Source organism: Oncorhynchus nerka, linkage group LG12 (assembly GCF_034236695.1).
Source record: "Oncorhynchus nerka isolate Pitt River linkage group LG12, Oner_Uvic_2.0, whole genome shotgun sequence".
NCBI lineage: Eukaryota > Metazoa > Chordata > Actinopteri > Salmoniformes > Salmonidae > Oncorhynchus > Oncorhynchus nerka.
In genome coordinates, this window is record NC_088407.1 from 82,965,908 (window position 1) to 82,989,439 (window position 23,532).

At 48.1% G+C, this 23,532-nt stretch overlaps 1 protein-coding gene across 1 annotated transcript in view; it reads right to left on the reverse strand.

Annotated features, from left to right (window-relative positions):
- Positions 1–23,532, reverse strand: part of LOC115118574 (neurexin-3a-like) — an 824,201-nt gene that overhangs the window by 600,468 nt on the left and 200,201 nt on the right. The window contains exon 11 of the mRNA XM_065025866.1: positions 15,583–15,966. Within this exon, the coding sequence (XP_064881938.1) occupies positions 15,583–15,966 (384 nt within the window). The remainder of the gene's footprint in view (positions 1–15,582; positions 15,967–23,532) is intronic.

Here is a 23,532-nt window from a genome sequence, read left to right on the forward strand (position 1 = left end):
ATAATTTTGTGGCACAGAAAAAAAAGGACAAGTTATTGCAAACAATTTCTTGTTACTAAATTCCTCTTGTCACCAGACTATTTCTGAGTGGGTAAATAATTTTATTTTGAGTTAATGTGGACCTATTGAACCAGGACTCAAGCACTGGGACTCAGACTTCAGCCATAGGGGACTTGGGACTTGAACCAGGACTCGAGGTTTAGTGACTCGACTACATCACTGGGCGAACACTCATCAGCTCCCATTCAAATCAATAGTCCCGTGCTACTTCTGGATATCAACATGGCAGTGGTATGTGTGTGTGTGTGTGTGTGTGTGTGTGTGTGTGTGTGTGTGTGTGTGTGTGTGTGTGTGCGTGCGTGCGTGCGTGCGTGCGTGCGTGCGTGCGTGTGTGCGTGCGTGCGTGTGTGCGTGCGTGCGTGTGCATATATGTGTGTGTGGAGACACACACATTTATCATATTTGGTCCTCTGTGGGCGCTGTGCCACAAATAATCATCACTGATTGACATCAACTGAGAGAAATACATTGATAAAATAGTCTGGGATTCAAATCGTAAACCCCACCGACAATGTTCATCACAGTAAATTACTTCAAATCAGACTCTGATTCCAAGACAATTGAATACGGATGAATGCAGCTCCATTTCATAAAAAACAGTGAGACGTTAGTGAGATGTTTGTCTCTTATGGCTACCTCTGCAGTGGTTAGGAACCACGTCTGATCTCTAAAGGTCTCTTATTTATTTATGTCTGTTTGTGTCTCCGTAAGATGCTACATGCCCTTAAAATGTCCTCTGTGATTCTCAGATGTGCTGGGGGAGAGAGACTGCAGAGTCACCAACAACCACATAGTGGAAGCAGAGTCCATACTCCCCAATACGCTACAATGCAGGGTGACAGAGAGAGGGGGAGAAGGGGGGTAGTTTGACAGGAGAGAAAAAGAGAGAGTCAGGGAGAAAGAGAGAGAGAGAGGGTGAAAGAGAGAAAGATGGGAGAGAGAGGAGACGGGGAGATCGAGAGAGATGGGGAGAGAGACGGGGAGATCGAGAGAGACGGGGAGAGAGACGGGGAGATCGAGAGAGACAGGAGAGATCGAGAGAGACAGGGAGATCGGGGAGAGAGAGACAGGGAGAGAGAGAGCGGGGAGAGAGACAGGGAGAGAGGGAGACGGAGACGGGGAGATCGAGAGAGACAGGACAGGGAGATCGAGAGAGACGGGGAGAGAGACAGGAGAGACAGGGATATCGACGGGGAGAGAGAGAGAGACGGGACGGGGAGATCGAGAGAGACGGGGAGAGAGACGGGGAGATCGAGAGAGACGGGGAGAGAGACGGGGAGATCGAGAGAGACGGGGAGAGAGACGGGGACATCGAGAGAGACAGGGAGATCGAGAGAGACGGGGAGAGAGACAGGGAGAGAGACGGGGAGAGAGACGGGGAGATCGAGAGAGACGGGGAGAGAGACGGAGATCGAGAGACGAGAGACGGGGAGAGACGGGGAGAGAGACGGGAGAGAGAGACGGGGAGATCGAGAGAGACGGGGAGAGAGACGGGAGAAAAGAGACGGGGAGAGAGACGGGAGATCGAGAGAGACGGGGGGAGAGAGACAGGGAGATCGAGAGAGACGGGGAGAGAGAGACGGGGAGAGAGACAGGGGAGAGAGGGACGGGGAGATCGGGGAGAGACGAGACGGGGAGAGAGACAGGAGAGATCGAGAGAGACGGGGAGAGAGATCGAGAGAGACGGGAGAGAGACGGGGGAGAGAGACAGGGAGATCGAGAGAGACGGGGAGAGAGACGGGGAGATCGAGAGAGACGGGGAGAGAGACAGGGAGATCGAGAGAGACGGGGAGAGAGACGGGGAGATCGAGAGAGACGGGGAGAGAGACAGGGAGATCGAGAGACGGGGAGAGAGACGGGGAGATCGAAAGAGACGGGGAGAGAGACAGGGAGATCGAGAGAGACGGGGAAAGAGAGAGAGAAATAGAGACAGATATGCTTATTTATTATCCTTTGTGTACCCTTAACCATTTGTACATCATTACAACACTGTATATATACGTAATATGACATTTGTAATGTCTTTATTGTTTTGAAACTTCTGTATGTGTAATGTTTAATGTTAATTTTTATTGTTTATTTAACTTTTGTATATTATCTACCTCACTTGCTTTGGCAATGTTAACACATGTTTCCCATGTCAATAAAGCCCCTTGAATTGAATTGAATTGATAGGAGAGACAGACAGAGAGAGCGAGAGAGAGAGAGAGAGAGAGAGAGAGAGAGAGAGAGAGAGAAAGAGAGACAATACGCTACACTGCAGTCTGATGGGTGACAGAGAGAGGGGGAATAAGGAGAAAAAGAGAGACAGGGAGAAAGAGATAGTGAAAAAGAGAAGGACAAAGTGAGAGAGAGAGAGAGAGAGAGAGAGAGAAAGAGACAGGGAGAGAGAGATGGGGAGAGAGAGAGACGGGAGAGAGAGAGAGATGGGGAGAGAGACAGAAGAGAGAGAGACAGAAGAGAGAGAGAGAGAGAGAGAGAGAGAGAGAGAGAGAGAGAGAGAGAGGGAGATGGCTCAAGAGAAAACAGGCTATGTGCACACTGCCCACAAAATGAGGTAGAAACTGAGCTACACTTCCTAGCCTCCTGCCAAATGTATGACCATAGAGACACATATTTCCCTCAGATTACACCGACCCACAAAGAATCCAATTTTGATAAACTCCCATATCTACTGGGTGAAATACCAGAGTGCCATCACAACAGCAATATTTGTGACCTGTTGCCACAAGAAAAGGGCAACCAGTGAAAAACAAACACCATTTTCCCTTTTGTACTTTAACTATTTGAACTTTTGTGAGCATAATGTTTATTGTACATTTTTGTATTGTTTATTTCAATTGTGTTTATTATCTATTTCACTTGCTTTGGTCACGTAAGGAAGGGAAACAGCATAGACAGAACAAGATGAGAGAAAGAAACCCTTATTTTAACCCTAAACTTAACCCTTACCCCAGCCCTAACCCTTATTTTAACCCTAAACTTAACCCTTACCCTAGCCCTAACCCTTATTCTAACCCTAATCTCAACCCTTACCCCACACTTATTTTAACCCTAAACTTAACCCTTACCCCAGCCCTAACCCTTATTGTAACCCTAAACTTAACCCTTACCCCAGCCCTAACCCTTATTTTAACCCTAAACTTAACCCTTACCCTAGCCCTAACCCTTATTCTAACCCTAAACTCAACCCTTACCCCAGCACTTATTCTAACCCTAAACTCACCTCTTACCCCAGCACTTATTCTAACCCTAAACTTAAACCTTACCCCAGCCCTAACCCTTAATCTAACCCTAAACTTAACCTTTACCCTAACCATTATTCTAACCCTAAACTTAACCTTTACCCTAACCCTTATTCTAACCCTAAACTTAACCCTTACCCAGCCCTTATTCGAACCCTAAACTTAACCCTTACCCTAACCCTTATTCTAACCCTAATCTTAACCCGTACCCCAGCCCTAAGCATTATTCTAACCCTAAACTTAACCCTTACCCTAACCCTTATTCTAACCCTAAACTTAACCCTATCCCTAACCATTATTCTAACCCTAAACTTAACCCTTATTCTAACCATTATTCTAACCCTAAACTTAACCCTTACCCAGCCCTTATTCTAACCCTAAACGTAACCCGTACCCTAGCCCTAAACCTATTTCTAACCCAAACCATCACCTTAGCAAGCAGTCGCTTATCAACAGATATTTTCTTGTTAGTATGACCATCTGTAGAGAATCCACATATGTTCTATCTGGACTTTCCCCAAAAAGTCTGACCAAAGACAGGAGGGAGAGATGGAGAGCAGGAGGGAGAGATGGAAAGCAAGAGGGAAAGAAGCAGAGATGGAGAGCAAGAGGGAGAGATGGAGAGAAAGAGGGAGAGAATGAGAGCAAGAGGGAGAGATAGAGAGTAAGAGGGAGAGATGGAGAGCAGGAGGGAGAGATGGAGATCAAGGGGGGAGAGATGGAGATCAAGAGGGAGAGATGGAGAGCAAGAGGGAGAGATGGAGAGCAAGAGGGAGAGATGAAGAGCATGAGGGAGCAAGAGGGAGAGATGGAGAGCAAGAGGGAGAGATGGAGAGCAAGAGGGAGAGATGGAGAGCAAGAGGGAGAGATGGAGAGCAAGAGGGAGAGATGGAGAGCAAGAGGGAGAGATGGAGAGCAAGAGGGAGAGAGATGTAGAGCAAGGGGGAGAGATGGAGAGCAAGAGGGAGAGATGGAGAGCAAGAGGGAGAGAGATGTAGAGCAAGGGGGAGAGATGGAGAGCAAGAGGGAGAGATGGAGCGCAAGAGGGAGAGATGGAGAGCAAGAGGGAGAGATGGAGAGCAAGAGGGAGAGATGGAGAGCAAGAGGGAGAGATGGAGAGCAAGAGGGAGAGATGGAGAGCAAGAGGGAGAGATGGAGAGCAAGAGGGAGAGATGGAGAGCAAGAGGGAGAGATGGAGAGCAAGAGGGAGAGATGGAGAGCAAGAGGGAGAGAGATGGAGAGCAAGGGGGAGAGATGGAGAGCAAGAGGGAGAGATGGAGAGTAAGAGAGAGAGATGGAGAGCAAGAGGGAGAGATGGAGAGTAAGAGGGAGAGATGGAGAGCAAGGGGGAGAGATGGAGATTAAGAGAGAGAGATGGAGAGCAAGGGGGAGAGAGATGGAGAGCAAGGGGAGAGATGGAGAGCAAGGGGGAGAGAGAGATGGAGAGCAAGAGGGAAAGATGGAGAGTAAGAGAGAGAGATGGAGAGCAAGAGGGAGAGATGGAGAGCAAGAGGGAGAGATGGAGAGCAAGAGGGAGAGATGGAGCGCAAGAGGAGAGATGGAGAGCAAGAGGGAGAGAGATGTAGAGCAAGAGGGAGAGATGGAGCGCAAGAGGGAGAGATGGAGAGCAAGAGGGAGAGATGGAGAGCAAGGGGGAGAGAGATGGAGAGCAAGGGGAGAGAGATGGAGAGCAAGGGGGAGAGAGATGTAGAGCAAGGGGGAGAAAGATGGAGAGCAAGAGGGAGAGAGATGGAGAGCAAGGGGAGAGAGATTGAGAGCAAGGGGAGGGAGAGATGGAGAGCAAGGGGAGAGAGATGGAGAGCAAGAGGGAGAGAGATGGAGAGCAAGGGAGAGAGATGGAGAGCAAGGGGAGAGAGATGGAGAGCAAGGGGAGAGATGGAGAGCAAGAGGGAGAGAGATGGAGAGCAAGGGGAGAGAGATGGAGAGCAAGGGGGAGAGATGGAGAGCAAGGGGAGAGAGATGGAGAGCAAGAGGGAAAGATGGAGAGTAAGAGAGAGAGATGGAGAGCAAGAGGGAGAGATGGAGAGCAAGAGGGAGAGATGGAGAGCAAGAGGGAGAGATGGAGAGCAAGAGGGAGAGATGGAGAGTAAGGAGGAGAGAGATGGAGAGCAAGAGGGAGAGATGGAGCGCAAGAGGGAGAGATGGAGAGCAAGAGGGAGAGATGGAGAGCAAGGGGGAGAGAGATGGAGAGCAAGGGGGAGAGAGATGGAGAGCAAGAAGGAGAGATGGAGAGCAAGGGGGAGAGAGATGGAGAGCAAGAGGGAGAGAGATGGAGAGCAAGGGGGAGAGAGATGGAGAGCAAGAGGAGAGAGATGGAGAGCAAGAGGGAGAGATGGAGAGCAAGAGGGAGAGATGGAGAGCAAGAGGGAGAGATGAAGAGCATGAGGGAGCAAGAGGGAGAGATGGAGAGCAAGAGGGAGAGATGGAGAGCAAGAGGGAGAGATGGAGAGTAAGAGGGAGAGATGGAGAGCAAGAGGGAGAGATGGAGAGCAAGAGGGAGAGATGGAGAGCAAGAGGGAGAGATGGAGAGCAAGAGGGAGAGAGATGTAGAGCAAGGGGAGAGATGGAGAGCAAGAGGGAGAGATGGAGAGCAAGAGGGAGAGAGATGTAGAGCAAGGGGGAGAGATGGAGAGCAAGAGGGAGAGATGGAGCGCAAGAGGAGAGATGGAGAGCAAGAGGGAGAGAGATGGAGAGCAAGAGGGAGAGATGGAGAGCAAGAGGGAGAGATGGAGAGCAAGAGGGAGAGATGGAGAGCAAGAGGGAGAGAGATGGAGAGCAAGGGGAGATGGAGAGCAAGAGGGAGAGATGGAGAGTAAGAGGGAGAGATGGAGAGCAAGAGGGAAGAGGGAGAGATGGAGAGCAAGAGGGAGAGATGGAGAGCAAGGGGGAGAGAGATGGAGAGCAAGGGGGAGAGAGATGGAGAGCAAGAAGGAGAGATGGAGAGCAAGGGGGAGAGAGATGGAGAGCAAGAGGGAGAGAGATGGAGAGCAAGGGGGAGAGAGATGGAGAGCAAGAGGAGAGAGATGGAGAGCAAGAGGGAGAGATGGAGAGCAAGAGGGAGAGATGGAGAGCAAGAGGGAGAGATGAAGAGCATGAGGGAGCAAGAGGGAGAGATGGAGAGCAAGAGGGAGAGATGGAGAGCAAGAGGGAGAGATGGAGAGTAAGAGGGAGAGATGGAGAGCAAGAGGGAGAGATGGAGAGCAAGAGGGAGAGATGGAGAGCAAGAGGGAGAGAGATGTAGAGCAAGGGGGAGAGATGGAGAGCAAGAGGGAGAGATGGAGAGCAAGAGGGAGAGAGATGTAGAGCAAGGGGGAGAGATGGAGAGCAAGAGGGAGAGATGGAGCGCAAGAGGGAGAGATGGAGAGCAAGAGGGAGAGATGGAGAGCAAGAGGGAGAGATGGAGAGCAAGAGGGAGAGATGGAGAGCAAGAGGGAGAGATGGAGAGCAAGAGGGAGAGAGATGGAGAGCAAGGGGGAGAGATGGAGAGCAAGAGGGAGAGATGGAGAGTAAGAGGAGAGATGGAGAGCAAGAGGGAGAGATGGAGAGTAAGAGGGAGAGATGGAGAGCAAGGGGGAGAGATGGAGATTAAGAGAGAGAGATGGAGAGCAAGGGGGAGAGAGATGGAGAGCAAGGGGGAGAGATGGAGAGCAAGGGGGAGAGAGATGGAGAGCAAGAGGGAAAGATGGAGAGTAAGAGAGAGAGATGGAGAGCAAGAGGGAGAGATGGAGAGCAAGAGGGAGAGATGGAGAGCAAGAGGGAGAGATGGAGCGCAAGAGGGAGAGATGGAGAGCAAGAGGGAGAGAGATGTAGAGCAAGAGGGAGAGATGGAGCGCAAGAGGGAGAGATGGAGAGCAAGAGGGAGAGATGGAGAGCAAGGGGGAGAGAGATGTAGAGCAAGGGGGAGAAAGATGGAGAGCAAGAGGGAGAGAGATGGAGAGCAAGGGGGAGAGAGATTGAGAGCAAGGGGAGGGAGAGATGGAGAGCAAGGGGGAGAGAGATGGAGAGCAAGAGGGAGAGAGATGGAGAGCAAGGGAGAGAGATGGAGAGCAAGGGGGAGAGAGATGGAGAGCAAGGGGGAGAGAGATGGAGAGCAAGAGGGAGAGAGATGGAGAGCAAGGGGGAGAGAGATGGAGAGCAAGGGGAGAGATGGAGAGCAAGGGGGAGAGAGATGGAGAGCAAGAGGGAAAGATGGAGAGTAAGAGAGAGAGATGGAGAGCAAGAGGGAGAGATGGAGAGCAAGAGGGAGAGATGGAGAGCAAGAGGGAGAGATGGAGAGCAAGAGGGAGAGATGGAGAGTAAGGGGGAGAGAGATGGAGAGCAAGAGGGAGAGATGGAGCGCAAGAGGGAGAGATGGAGAGCAAGGGGGAGAGAGATGGAGAGCAAGAGGGAGAGAGATGGAGAGCAAGGGGGAGAGAGATGGAGAGCAAGAGGAGAGAGATGGAGAGCAAGGGGGAGAGAGATGGAGAGCAAGAGGGAGAGATGGAGAGCAAGGGGGAGAGAGATGGAGAGCAAGAGGGAGAGATGGAGAGCAAGAGGGAGAGATGGAGCGCAAGAGGGAGAGATGGAGAGCAAGGGGGAGAGAGATGGAGAGCAAGGGGGAGAGAGATGGAGAGCAAGAGGGAGAGATGGAGAGCAAGGGGGAGAGAGATGGAGAGCAAGGGGGAGAGAGATGGAGAGCAAGAGGGAGAGATGGAGAGCAAGGGAGAGAGATGGAGAGCAAGAGGGAGAGATGGAGCGAGGGAGAGATGGAGAGCAAGGGGAGAGAGATGGAGAGCAAGGGGGAGAGAGATGGAGAGCAAGGGAGAGAGATGGAGAGCAAGGGGAGAGAGATGTAGAGCAAGGGGGAGAAAGATGGAGAGCAAGAGGGAGAGAGATGGAGAGCAAGGGGAGAGAGATTGAGAGCAAGGGGAGGGAGAGATGGAGAGCAAGGGGAGAGAGATGGAGAGCAAGAGGGAGAGAGATGGAGAGCAAGGGAGAGAGATGGAGAACAAGGGGGAGAGAGATGGAGAGCAAGGGGAGAGAGATGGAGAGCAAGAGGGAGAGAGATGGAGAGCAAGGGGGAGAGAGATGGAGAGCAAGAGGGAGAGAGATGGAGAGCAAGGGGGAGGGAGATGGAGAGCAAGAGGGAGAGAGATGGAGAGCAAGGGGAGAGAGATGGAGAGTAAGGGGGAGAGAGATGGAGAGCAAGAGGGAAAGATGGAGTGTAAGAGAGAGATCGAGAAGGAGAGGGAGTGATGGAGAGGGAGAGCGAAAGAAAGTGATAGACTGATAGACGACAGTCTTGAGTGTTGGATGTGTCTCTTTTTGCAGTCATAACGTGGTCCTCTGTAGCACAGTTGGTAGAGCATAAATGTGACGCTTTGGATAAAAAACATCTGCTAAATGGCTTATATTGTATTAGAACATTACCTCAACCCAGATCAATATATTCCAATACTTTCCTTCAGTAAAAAATAAGTATCTTCTCTGTCACTCAATATCTCTGCAGTGGATATGATTCTCTCTCTTTGAGTCACAACTCAAAGGCCTTTTTAAGAACTCTCCTGAATCAATATCTAATCTCCAAACAGACATTTCCTTCTGACTGTCCAGACTGCAGGATCCATCAGAGAGATACAATCCTCTGTCAACTAACCAGAGACTTAACAGTTAGAGAATCTTTTGCTGCTGGGTTGAACAATCAAGCAAAGTAACCTAGACTACACCTTGAATGTCTCACAAGCTCATATCTAAACCCTGAGATTGTCTCATACTCATATATAAACCCTGAGATGGTCTCATACTCGTATCTAAACCCTGAGATTGTCTCCTAAACTCATATGTAAACCCTGAGATTGTGGGTAAGGGTAACTACAGTTGACCAGTTTAGTCAAAGATCTAATACTCAGACAACACCACAGAGACCAGGAAGGCCTTGTATACAGGGATATTACTGAGAGACCAGGAAGGCCTTCTATACAAGGATATTACTGAGAGACCAGTAAGGCCTTCTATACAGGGATATTACTAAGAGACCAGGAAGGCCTTCTATACAGGGATATTACTAAGAGACCAGGAAGGCCTTCTATACAGGGATATTACTAAGAGACCAGGAAGGCCTTCTATACAGGGATATTACCAAGAGACCAGGAAGGCCTTCTATACAGGGATATTACTAAGAGACCAGGAAGGCCTTCTATACAGGGATATTACTGAGAGACCAGTAAGGCCTTCTATACAGGGATATTACTGAGAGACCAGGAAGGCCTTCTATACAGGGATATTACTGAGAGACCAGGAAGGCCTTCTATACAGGGATATTACTAAGAGACCAGGAAGGCCTTCTATACAGGGATATTACCAAGAGACCAGGAAGGCCTTATACAGGCCCTATACAGGGAACAGTCCTCCATAGAGCCGAGTAAGACAGGCAGACTGTAATGGTAGAGAGGTTTAAATAGAACAAGACACAGGTAATGGAGTGCTGAACAATAAACATGTGTTGGGTAAACTGAGAAAGCAGCAGCCCCATGTGTTGTCACCCCATGCATACCCTGCCACCACAGGAAACAGGAAGCTGTGGTGGGGGTCATTACTTCAGCCGGACCTTGGGGTTTCATAACCCCTGTACAATCTGATAAGCAGACAACAGAAGCCCTGTGGAGTGGAGGGACAGTGGATGGGGTATGTGTGTGGTGTGTGTGGTGTGTGTGGTGTGTGTGGTGTGTGTGGTGGTTGTGGTGTGTGTGTGTGTGGTGTGTGTGTGTGTGTGTGCACACAAAAAAAAGAAGCTAGAAGCTAAAGAAAACTCCTTGAGGCATACTTGTAAATAGTTATATTGCATTATTAACCTTTATAATTAAGACCTGTATTAGTAGAAAAAGTAGAGGCTGAAATATTAATTCTAATTAATTCTGCTCTGAAATTTGACTAAAGATGATATTATGTTAATAAAGAGACGCATACAGACGTCTCTGCAAGGCTCGGGCCTTTATGTTAGAATTTCATTAGACCAATGTCCCTTACACAGTGATTAGAGGTGAACAGTTAGCTTTCATATCAAATAAACCTCATCTCTGTCTTCATCTATTTCTCTCACTTTCTCTCTCTCCCTCCCCTCTATCGCTCTTCCTCTCTCTCTCTCTCCCCCCTCTATCTCTCTTCCTCTTTCCCCCCCTATCTCTCTTCCTCTCTCTCCCCTCTCTATCTCTCTTATCCCCCTCTATCTCTCTTCCTCTCCCCCCTCTATCTCTCTTCCTCTCTCTCTCTCTAGGCCCCCTCTATCTCTCTTCCTCTCTCCCCCTCTATCTCTCTTCCTCTCTCTCTCCCCCCCTATCGCTCTTCCTCTCTCTCTCTCCTTCCCCTCTATCTATCTTCCTCTCTCCCCCCTCTATCTCTCTTCCTCTCTCTCTCCTTCCCCTCTATCTCTCTTCCTCTCTCCCCCCTCTATCTCTCTTCCTTTCTCTCTCTCTCCCCCTCTATCTCTCTTCCCTCTCTCTCCTTCCCCTCTATCTCTCTTCCTCTCTCTCCCCCCTTCTATCTCTCTTCCCCCTCTCTCTCCTTCCCCTCTATCTCTCTTCCTCTCTCTCTCCCCCCTCTATCTCTCTTCCTCTCTCTCCCCCCCTCTATCTCTCTTCCTCTCTCTCTCTCCTTCCCCTCTATCTCTCTTCCTCTCTCCCCCTCTCTCTCTTCCTCTCTCTCCCCCTCTATCTCTCTTCCTCTCTCTCTCTCCTTCCCTCTATCTCTCATCCTCTCTCCCCCTCTATCTCTCTTCCTCTCTCCCCCTCTATCTCTCTTCCTCTCTCTCTCTCCCCCCTATATCTCTCTTCCTCTCTCTCTCTCCTTCCCCTCTATCTCTCATCCTCTCTCTCCCCCCTCTATCTCTCTTCCTCTCTCTCTCTCCTTCCCCTCTATCTCTCATCCTCTCTCTCCCCCTCTATCTCTCTTCCTCTCTCTCTCTCCTTCCCCTCTCTCTCTTCCTCTCTCTCCCCCTCTATCTCTCTTCCTCCCCCTCCCTATCTCTCTTCCTCTCTCTCTCTCTCCCTCCCCTCTATCTCTCTCCCTCTCACTTCCCCTCCTCTCTCACTCTCCTGCTCCCTTTCCTACTCTTTCGCTCGCTCTCTCTTTCACAAAATGTCCCTTTCACAAAATTTCCCTCCAAAGTCAAAATTAGGTTGAACTGAAACTGGGGCTGAATAGAGGAACCGAGCTGGATAGAGATGTTACCTCCAATATTTATTTAATATGGTAAAAGTGTCTGGAATAATTTGTCAAATGCATTCATTTTGTTTTCAGACATGCTTTTGATCAATCCATAAGAACATCTCATAGAATTTACAGAATGTTGAAATAAGAGACTTTTCTCTCTAGCCTTGGGACTTCTCCATACATCACTATCTCTCTCTGAGTAATCATTATGGGGTAAGGGTTCATGTTAAAATCACTTCACTGATCTGTTGTATTGATAGTAAAATACGAGCTCATATTTAAAGGGTCCCGGTGGTCCTGTGTTTTCAGAGGTGTCATATCCAGGTGACCTTGTGAAGAGGCATTTCCACAGATAGTAGATGAATGCATTCCATAATAGACATCATAATGGCCACGTAGCTGTAATTAGATGAATGCATTCCATAATAGACATCATAATGGCCACGTAGCTGTAATTAGATGAATGCATTCTATAATAAACATCATAATGGCCACGTAGCTGTAATTAGATGAATGCATTCTATAATAAACATCACAATGGCCACATAGCTGTAATTAGATGAATGCATTCCATAATAGACATCATAATGGCCACGTAGCTGTAATTAGATGAATGCATACCATTATAGATATCACAATGGCCACATAGCTGTAATTAGATGAATGCATTCTATAATAAACATCACAATGGCCACGTAGCTGTAATTAGATGAATGCATTCCATTATAGACATCATAATGGCCACATAGCTGTAATTAGATGAATGCATTCCATTATAGATATCACAATGGCCACATAGCTGTAATTAGATGAATGCATTCTATAATAGACATCACAATGGCCACGTAGCTGTAATTAGATGAATGCATTCCATTATAGATATCACAATGTTTGCAGATTAATGCATTCCATTATAGTGTTTGTAATTAGATGAATGCATTCCATCACATAGCTGTAATGACAATGCATTCCATTATATACATCACAATGGCCATGCAGATGTAATTCCAACCCTTTCGCTGGTGTTTGCAATAAGTGTTTTCCCTCACAAGTGCATGACAGAGAGACAGAGAGACAGAGAGAGACAGAGAGACAGAGAGACAGAGAGACAGAGAGACAGAGAGAGAGAGACAGAGAGAGAGAGAGAGACAGAGAGACAGAGAGACAGAGACAGAGAGACAGAGAGACAGAGAGAGACAGAGAGACAGAGAGACAGAGAGAAAGAGAGACAGAGAGACAGAGAGAGACAGAGAGACAGAGAGAGACAGAGAGACAGAGAGACAGAGAGACAGAGAGAGAGAGAGAGAGACAGCCATACAATTTATATTCTGTTAATTCAACTTTAACGCAGACTTGACACAGCAAATAACTATAGCAGTTGATATAGGTGAGAGTGACAGAGAGATATTCTGGTCATTAAACTGTAACGCTGGGTTGCCTTGGCCAGAGTAAGGTTCCCAGAAAGAAGACAGAAACCACATTAATATTTCAACAGCATCAACAATACAGTCTTTACCACAACTTCCTCGAGAGCCTTAAAGGGGAAACACTGGGATTTAGAGCACAAGCTAGATTTAGTTAGTAAAGTGTTTCCATTCCACTTTTGGGCTCCTGAGTGGCGCTGCAGTCTAAGGCACTGCAGCTCAGTGCAAGAGGCATCCTCCTCTGTGTTTAAGTATAGCTTCAGATTTCTCTACTGTTCCATCAGAGTACCAAGATCTTCTGGAGGTTTTCAACAAGGCTCGTGCTACCTCTCTTCCTCCGCGTCGTTCCTGCGATTCTGCCATGACCTCCTCCTGGGCACCACAACGCCTCGAGGTCGGCCATATTCCCTATCCGGCCCCGAGACCAAGGCCATGGAGGAGTACTTTGAGGACTCTCTGGCTGCTGGGAGCATTCGTCCTTCTGCATCCCCTGCCGGCGCAGGGTATTTCTTTGTGAAAAAGAAGGACAAGACCCTGCATCCATGCATCGACTACCGGTGCAACAATGACATCATGATTAAGAATCATGACCCCCTGCCACTCCTCACTTCGGCTTTCGAACCTCTCCAGGGGGCTACCCTCTTTTCCTGTTTGGTAGTCCAAATCGGGCGGCTCACAATTGGCCCAGCGTTGTCTGGGATTGGTAGGCCATCATTGTAAATAAGAATTTGTTCTTTAACTGACTTTCATAGTTAAATAAAGGTTAAATGACTCAAATTAAATAACCTCCCTCTGACACACACAGTCCACTAATGTTTTAATGAACCATTTCATAGGAAGAAACAATGCAACACACTTCAATTAATGCAAGGACCAGTTATCTAACCTCTGAATCAACACATCAACACATACAATCCCCACACGGCCTATGTGTTTATCCCAACACCAGCCTACGTGTTAATCTCCACACCAGCCTACGTGTTAATACCCAAACCAGTCTACGTCTTAATCCCCACACCAGCCTACGTGGTAATACCCACACCAGCCTACGTGTTAATACCCACACCAGCCTACGTGTTAATCCCCACACCAGCCTACGTGTTAATACCCACACCAGCCTACAGGTTAATCCCCACACCAGCCTACGTGTTAACCTCCAAACCAGCCTACGTGTTAATACCCAAACCAGCCTACGTGTTAATCCCCAAACCAGCCTACGTGTTAATACCCAAACCAGCCTACGTGTTAATCGCCACACCAGCCTACATGTTCATCCCAACACCAGCCTACGTGTTTACCTCCACACCAGCCTACATGTTAATCCCAACAACAGTCTACGTGGTAATACCCACACCAGCCTGCGTGTTAATCCCCACACCAGCCTACGTGTTAATCCCAACACCAGCCTACGTGTTAATACCCAAACCAGCCTACGTGTTAATCCCCACACCAGCCTACATGTTCATCCCAACACCAGCCTACGTGTTAACCTCCACACCAGCCTACATGTTAATCCCAACAACAGTCTACGTGGTAATACCCACACCAGCCTACGTGTTAATCCCCAAACCAGCCTACGTGTTAATACCCAAACCAGCCTACGTGTTAATCCCCACACCAGCCTACATGTTCATCCCAACACCAGCCTACGTGTTAACCTCCACACCAGCCTACATGTTAATCCCAACAACAGTCTACGTGGTAATACCTACACCAGCCTACGTGTTAATCCCCACACCAGCCCACATGTTAATCTCCACACCAGCCTACATGTTAATCCCCACACCAGCCTACATGTTAATCCCAACACCAGCCTACGTGTTAATCCCCACACCAGCCTATGTGTTAATCCCCACACCAGCCTATGTGTTAATCCCCACACCAGCCTATGTGTTAATCCCCACACCAGCCTACATGTTAATCCCCACACCAGCCTACATGTTAATCCCAACATCAGCCTACATGTTAATCCCAACACCAGCCTATGTGTTAATCCCCACACCAGCCTATGTGTTAATCCCCACACCAGCCTACGTGTTAACCTCCACACCAGCCTACATGTTAATCCCAACATCAGCCTACGTGTTAATCCCCACACCAGCCTGCATGTTAATCCCAACACCAGCCTATGTGTTAATCCCAACACCAGCCTACATGTTAATCTCCACACCAGCCTACGTTTTAACCTCCACACCAGCCTACATGTTAATCCCCACACCAGCCCACATGTTAATCTCCACACCAGCATACGTGTTAATACCCAAACCAGCCTACGTGTTAATACCCAAACCAGCTACATGTTAACCTCCACACCAGCCTACGTGTTAACCTCCACACCAGCCTACGTGTTAACCTCCACACCAGCCTACATGTTAATCCCAACACCAGCCTACGTGTTAATCCCCACACCAGCCCACATGTTAACCTCCACACCAGCCTACGTGTAAATCCCAACACCAGCCTACGTGTTAAACTCCACACCAGCCTACGTGTTAATCCCAACACAAGCCCACAAATGAATTCTCACACCAGCATAATTGATAATCCCCACATCAGTGTATGTGTTAATGCACACACAAACACAAATTCACAGTCATAAAACACACACATACAAGCACGCATGCAAAACAAAGGCTTCCACTTACCTCTCTCGCAGGTACGTGACCAGTACCCCGTGCCGGTACAATCGCAGATAAACCGGTTCCATCCCTCCTTGCAGACGCCTCTGTTCTTACACGGGTAGCTCTCACACTGTTTCCCCACCACCTTGTTGCACGACGGCTTGATGCCGGCCCCGTTCTGGGCCTCAGCGATCTGTCGGATGTCCTTGCTGCGCCCGTCGATGAAGAGGTCGCGCACGCAGCCAACGTAGCCGTAGTTGAGCATGGCGGTCCACAGCTCAGTGGGCAGGATGAGATTGGTGCGGTCTGAGGGTAGACCACCTAGGTACATGTCCCCCTCCAGGTCCAGGATCTCACTCTCTCCGCTGGACATGAACGGAGTGCGCCGGCTGTTGACTGAGATGGTGCCTGGAGAGGGGAAAGTAATAAAGAGAGGGTTGCACTGTAATATAGAGAGGGATGAACTGTAATATAGAGAGGGTATCACAGTCGCTCAGTAACTCACCTACCAGTGGTGGATTTGTACAGCCTTCCCCGGCTCACTGAGAACCCCGCTTACCTCCTCCGGAGCGATATTCTGGGGGAACCCGGAACCTGGCGGGGATTTCTTTCTCAGTGCTCCCTCATTTTTGAGCTGCAGCCATCTTCTTTCCCTTCAGATCGGTCGAAGATAGCGTATATTATTAAGCAAAAGTTGGGAAGTGCGTTCTCCTGGGCTAAGGCAGTTTGGGAGCAATAATCCATCATTTGTCATCATCTGGAAGATTTTATGGCAGAGGTGAGGAAGGTGTTCGGATCTCCGGTATCTGGGAGAGAAGCGGTCACGAAAACTAGAATTCCCGTAGTGTGGCAGACTACGAGGTTGATTTTCGCACATTGGATGCCGAGAGTGCCTGGAATCCAGAGGCCTTGTTCGATATATTCTTTCTCGGTCTATCAGAGGAGATAAAAGATGAGCTAGCAGCTCGGAAGTTACCGTGGGACCTTGATTCCCTCATCGCCCTTACCATTAGGATTGATGGGCGTTTACGGGAACGAGTCAGAAGAGATCAGGTCTCGGTCACACTCATTCATCTGTTGCTGCTTGCTCACCTCCGAAGAAATCCCGAAAGCTGCATTTCTGAGAAGATCCAAAGCCACCCGAGTTCCCTCGAGAATCATCGGCGACGGATGAGCCGGATACACTGGAGCCTACGCAACTGGACAGAGCTAGATTATTGCCTAGGGAACGTTCACGTAGGCTGAGCTCCAACTGTTGTCTGTATTGTGATGGTGCGGGGCAGCACCACAATACAGAGACCAGACTCATTAGTAGGTACGAGTACATTGATGAGAGACTGGGAATTCTCTGATTCCCATTACCCGTACTCACTATTTTTGTGATCCTGCTGTGGGGAGACCAGTCTAAGACTATCTGGGCTCATTGACTCTGGGGCAGATAAGAGTTTTATGGACGCTACCCTGGTGTCAGAACTAGGTATCCGCACTCAACTCTTCTCCGTTCCTGTGCACGCTAGAGCATTGGACGGCTGCTCCTTCGAAAGAGTCACGCACAGCTACAGTTCCCATTAACCTCTCTTGGGTAGGGGGCAGTAATTTCACCTCCGGATGAAAAGCGTGCCCAAAGTAAACTGCCTGTTACTCAGGCCCAGAAGCTAGAATATGCATATAATTGGTAGATTTGGATAGAAAACATTCTCCAAAACTGTTAAAAATAATGTCTGTGAGTATAATATAACTGATATGGCAGGCGAAAACCTGAGAAGAATCCATCCAGGAAGTGGAATCATGTGGCTGTTTTTCAACTCAATGCCTATAGAGAATCCAAAGGGTTAGGAATTAGATTGCAGTTCCTATGGCTTCCACTAGATGTCAACAGACTTTAGACATGGTTTCAGGCTTTTATTTTGAAAAACAATGAGTAAAAAGCCATTTTGGTTAGAGGACAGAGGAAGTATGCCCTCAGCGGAGTCAATCACCACCTTCCGGAGACACCTGAAACCCCACCTCTTTAAGGAATACCTAGGATAGGATAAAGTAATCCCTCTCACCCCCCCCCCCCCCCTTAAAAGATTTAGATGCACTACTGTTCCACTGGATGTCATAAGGTGAATCCACCAATTTGTAAGTCGCTCTGGATAAGAGCGTCTGCTAAATGACTTAAATGTAAATGTAAAGTATGCAGACCTGATTTGTGTGCTTGTTTGTTATTTTTCCTTTCTATTGAAAACGGTATTGTCCGGTTGAAATATGATTGATAATAAAGACAGTAAACAACCTGAGGATTAATTATAAACATCGTTTGACATGTTTCGACAAACTTTATCGGTACTTTTAGTATGTATTCGTCTGCCTGTTGTGACCGCCTTGGAGCCATTGGATTACTGAACAAAATGCGCCAACAAAACAGAATTTTTGGGACATAAAGAGGGACTTTATCGAACAAAACAAACATTCACTGTGTAACTGGGAGTCTTGTGAGTGCAACCATATGAAGATCATCAAAGGTAAGTGATTAATGTTAGCACTATTTCTGACTTTAGTGACTCCTCTACTTGGCTGGTAAATGTTTGTATGTTTTTTCCCGCGGGGGACTGTCCTCAGATAATGGCATGTTATGCTTTCGCACAGAGGCTGGATTAACAAGAAGTTCATCTTTAAATTGATGTATAACACTTGTATATTTTATGAATCCTTATTATGTGTATTTCTGTATTTTGAATTTTGCGCTCTGCAATTTCACCGGATGTTGGAGGCTAATCTGTGGGTATCTGGCAATCACAACGAGTCAATGCAGCTTCTCCTCATTGAATCCCCTCACTTTCCTGTGGTGTTGGGATTTTCTTAGCTCCAAAAGCACAATCCCATTATTGACTTGACCACAATCTGGGTTGGAGCCCATTCTGTCACTCCCACTAACCTTAAAGCTGAACAGCCGCCCCCGAATCATCCTCCTCTGGGTTTAAGTAAAGCCTCTGGTTTTTACTGTTCCCACAGAGTACCAAGATCTTCTGGAGGTTTTCAATAAGGCTCCTGCTACTTCTCTTCCTCCCGAGACCAAGGCCATGGAGGAGTACATTGAGGACTCTCTGGCTACTGAGGACATTCGTACTTCTGCATCCCATGCCAGTGCAGGGTTTTTTTCTTTGTGAAAAAGAAGGCTAAGACCCTGCGTCCATGCATCGACTACCGGGGCCTCAATGACATCTCGATTAAGAATCGTTACCCCCTACCACTCATCTCCTCTGCTTTCGAACCTCTCCAGGGGACTACCATCTTTTCGATGTTGGACCTTCGGAATGCCTACCATCTTGTTCGAATACGCGAGGAGTGGAAGACGACTTTCAACACTGCCAGTGCACACCATGAGTATCTGGTCATGCCGTTTGGGCTCACCAACACTCCGGTTGTTTTCCAGGCACTGGTCAATGATGTGCTCCGTGACATTTTGAATCGTTTTGTGTTTGTCTACCTCTACGACATCCTCGTCTTCTGCCGGTCTGCCCAAGAACACATTCTCCATGTCCGACAAGTCCTTCAGCGCCTCCTGGAGAACCAGTTTGGGAAAGCTGAGAAGTGCGAGTTTCACCATTCTATTTTCTCCTTTCTGGCATACCTCATCGCTGAAGGAAATGTCCAGAGCATTCTGAAAAAGTGAGATTGGCCCCAACATCCAGAGTGCAATTGAAACGTTTCCTGGGGTTTGCTAATTTTTACCGCCACTTCATCCAGGGCTACAGCACTCTGCAAGGCTCTGTTATTCACCAGGTTCAACTTCACCATCTCCTACCGCCCAGGGTCTAAGAATGTGAAGCCAGCCACTCTCTCTCGCCTGTACAGTTCCGATGCCACACCCTCTGACTCTGAGACCATCCTCCCTACCTCATGCCTTGCAGCTTCAGTTGACTGGATTATTTTGACCCTGGTTCACAAGGTTCACAAGGCACACCTGTCCCAGCCGGAACCTGGAGGGGGCCCAGCTAACCGGATGTTTGTCATTTATGAACATGCTGGTCATTTATGAACATTTGAACATCTTGGCCATGTTCTGTTATAATCTCCACCCGGCACAGCCAGAAGAGGACTGGCCACCCCACATAGCCTGGTTCCTCTCTAGGTTTCTTCCTAGGTTTTGGCCTTTCTAGGTTGTTTTTCCTAGCCACCGTGCTTCTACACGTGCATTGCTTGCTGTTTAGGGTTTTAGGCTGGGTTTCTGTACAGCACTTTGAGATATACGCTGATGTACGAAGGGCTATATAAATACATTTGATTTGATTCGATTTGATTTGATTCCTCCAGGCTGACCTGTCATCCTGGCTCCCGTTCCTTCAACAATGTTTCTGGTGGCCCAATATGGTTCCTAATGCCTCTGCCTTCGTCGCCGCATGCACGGTATGTGCTCAGAATAAGACTCTGTGGCAAACTCCGTCTGGCCTCCTCCAGCCACTGCCTGTCTCTCATTGCCATATTTCCCTGGATGTTGTCACTGGGCTTCCGCCGTCTGATAGCAACACCGTCATCCTGATGGTTGTGGATCGGTTTTCAAAAGCCGCCCATTTTATTCCTCTACCAAAGCTACCCTCTGCCAAAGAAATGGCCCAGCTCATGGTGCAGCACGTCTTCCGGATCCATGGACTGCCGGTGGACATCGTCTCCGACCGGGATCCTCAGTTCTCGCCGCGGTTATGGATGGCATTCTGGGACGTCGGCCAGCCTGTCCTCCGGAATTCATCCCCAGTCTAACAGCCAGTCGGAGCGAGCAGATCAAGATCTGGAAACAACACTATGGTGTCTCATCTCAACCAACTCCACTACCTGGAGCCAACAACAGGTCTGGGTGGAATATGCCCAAAACACACTTCCCTGCTCGGCCACCTTTTGAGTGCTCCATGGGGTGTCAGCCCCCACTCTGCCTAGAGCAAGAACAGGAAGTCAACATACCCTCAGACGATATATTTTTCTGCCGTTGTCGGCGTACCTGTAAAAGAGCTTGGTTGGCACATCTCAAGACCAACTCCAGGTATCGTAGACAAGTTGACCGCCGATGGACTCCGGCTTCCCGCTATCGTATCAGAGGCTATGGCTGTCACGGGACCTGCCCCTCCGGGTGGCATCCCGCAAACTTTCCCCCATTTCATTGGTCCGTTTGTTCGTCTCTAGAGTCCTTAGTCCCACTGCTGTTTGTTTTACGTTACCCTGTACCCTCCGTATACATCCTACTTTTCATGTGTCTAGGATTAACCTCTTAAGTCGACCCTCTACTTTTTTGAACATTCTGTTAAAAATCGCGCAACATTTCAGCGCCCTGCTACTCATGCCAGGAATATAGTATATGCATTTGCTTAGTCTGTGTGGATAGAAAAAACTGGTTAAATCACTGCTGTGGCTTTACCAGAACGGCATTTACATCGAAAAGCACAGGAAAAACTGATCACTGAAAATGGGAAAATATATCCATGCGCTACTTGAACCCATTGATAAACGTGAACCACAATTAATTGACTGAGGTTGCAGTACCTACAGCTTCCACACGGTGTCTAGAGTCTTGTCATTTCCCTTCGAGTTTTTTCTTGGTCAAACACATACAGGACACCGTATCTCATCCGGTCTAGGACCGGATATTTTCGTTGAGTTTCTAGCCGGACATTTTTCCAGACGGACAGCTAATGATCTTTACATCGCCTCCTGATGAATTTTATCGCTTATTAACGTTTACTAATACCTAAAGTTGCATTACAAACGTATTTCGAAGTGTTTTGTGAAAGTTTATCGTCGACTTTTTGAATTTTAAAAAATGACGTTACGTTTTTCAAACGATGTTTTTTTCGTTTATCACACAGTCTACATATAACGATATCTAGGCTTTATATGGACCGATTTAATCGAAATAAAGACCCAAATAGTGTTTATGGGACATCTAGGAGTGCCAACAAAGAAGATGGTGAAAGGTAATGAATGTTTTCTATTTTATTGTGCGGTTTGTGTAACGCCGAAATGCTAATTATTTTGTTTACGTCCCCTGTGGGTCTTTTGGGGTGTTGCATGCTATCAGATAATAGCTTCTCATGCTTTCGCCGAAAAGCATTTAAAAAATCTGACTTGTTGCCTGGATTCACAACGAGTGTAGCTTTAATTCGATACCCTGCATGTGTATTTTAATGAACTTTTGAGTTTTAACTAATACTATTAGCATTTAGCGTAGCGCATTTGCATTTCCAGAGCTCTAGTTGGGACGCAAGCGTCCCGAGTACAAGCAACAGGTTAAGCGCTTGTCTCACAGTCCTTTGTCTTCTGTTTCTGTTTCCTCCCGTGTCATCTAAGGCCATCCCGTGTACACGGTGAGACGCCTCCTGAGTGTTTGAACACGGGGCAGGGGTTTCCAGTACCTGGTTGATTGGGAGGGTTGTGGCCCGGAGGAGAGGTACTGGGTCCTCGTTAAATAAAGACATCCTGGACCCGGACCTCATCGCCGACTTTCACCGCCGGCACCTCGGTCAACCAGGGTGAGACCCTTACCTCAATCATTCGGACCAACCCTTACCTAAAATATAACATTTGGAGATAATGCATAAACTTAACCCTAATCTTATAAATTCAGAGTTAGGTAAGGAGGGCGCAGAAACAGGGTATTAGGTAAGGAGGGAGTAGCAACAACAGGATATTAGGTAAGGAGGGGGCAGCAACAACAGGATATTAGGTAAGGAGGGCGCAGAAACAGGGTATTAGGTAAGGAGGGAGTAGCAACAACAGGATATTAGGTAAGAAGGGAGTAGCAACAACAGGGTATTAGGTAAGGAGGGGCAACAACAGGATATTAGGTAAGGAGGGAGTAGCAACAACAGGGTATTAGGTATGGAGGGGCAGCAACAGGGTATTAGGTAAGGAGGGAGTAGCAACAACAGGCTATTAGGTAAGGAGGGAGTAGCAACAACAGGATATTAGGTAAGTAGGGAGTATCAACAGGGTATTAGGTAAGGAGGGGCAGCAACAACAGGATATTAGGTAAGGAGGGAGTAGCAACAACAGGGTATTAGGTAAGGAGAGAGTAGCAACAACAGGGTATTAGGTAAGGAGGGAGTAGCAACAACAGGGTATTAGGTAAGGAGGGGCAGCAACAGGGTATTAGGTAAGGAGGGGCAGGAACAGGGTATTATGAAAGAGTTAAGCAGGGCAGAAACAGGGTATTAGGTAAGAGGTGGGAAGGGTCCCAAAAATGTCGATATAAAGTGCATTCGTGAAGTATTCAGACCCCTTGACTTTTTCCACATTTTGTTACGTTAAACCCTTATTCAAAACCCCTTTTCTTCATCAATCTACACACAATACCCCATAATGACAAAGCAAAAATAGTTACACCTGTATTTGGGGAGTTTCTCCCATTCTCTGCAGTTCCTCTCAAGCTCTGTCAGGTTGGATGGGGAGCATCGCTGCACAGCTATTTTCAGGTCTCTCCAGAGATGTTAGATCGGGTTCAAGTCCGGTCTCTGGCTGGGCCACTTAAGGACAGTCATATACTCGTTCCGAAGCCACTCCTGCGTTGTCTTGGCTGTGTACTCGGGGTCGTTGTCCTTTTGGAAGGTGAACGTTCGCACCAATCGGAGGTCCTGAGCGCTCTGGAGCAGGTTTTCATCAAGGATCTCTCCTGACTAGACTCCCAGTCCCTGCTGTTGAAATAGATCCTCACGGGATGATGCTGCCACCACCATGCTTCACTGTAGGGATGGTGCCAGGTTTCCTCCAGAATTCAGGCCAAAGAGTAACATTTTGGTAACATCAGACCAGAGAATCTTGTTTCTCATGGTCAGAGTCCTTTAAGTACCTCTTGGCAAACTCCAAATGGCCTGTCTTCCTTTTACTGAGGAGTGGCTTCCGTCTGGCCACTCTACCATAAAGGCCTGGTTGGTGGAGTGCTGCAGAGATGGTTGTCCTTCTGGAAGGTTCTCCCCTCTCCACAGAGGAACTCTGGAGCTCTGT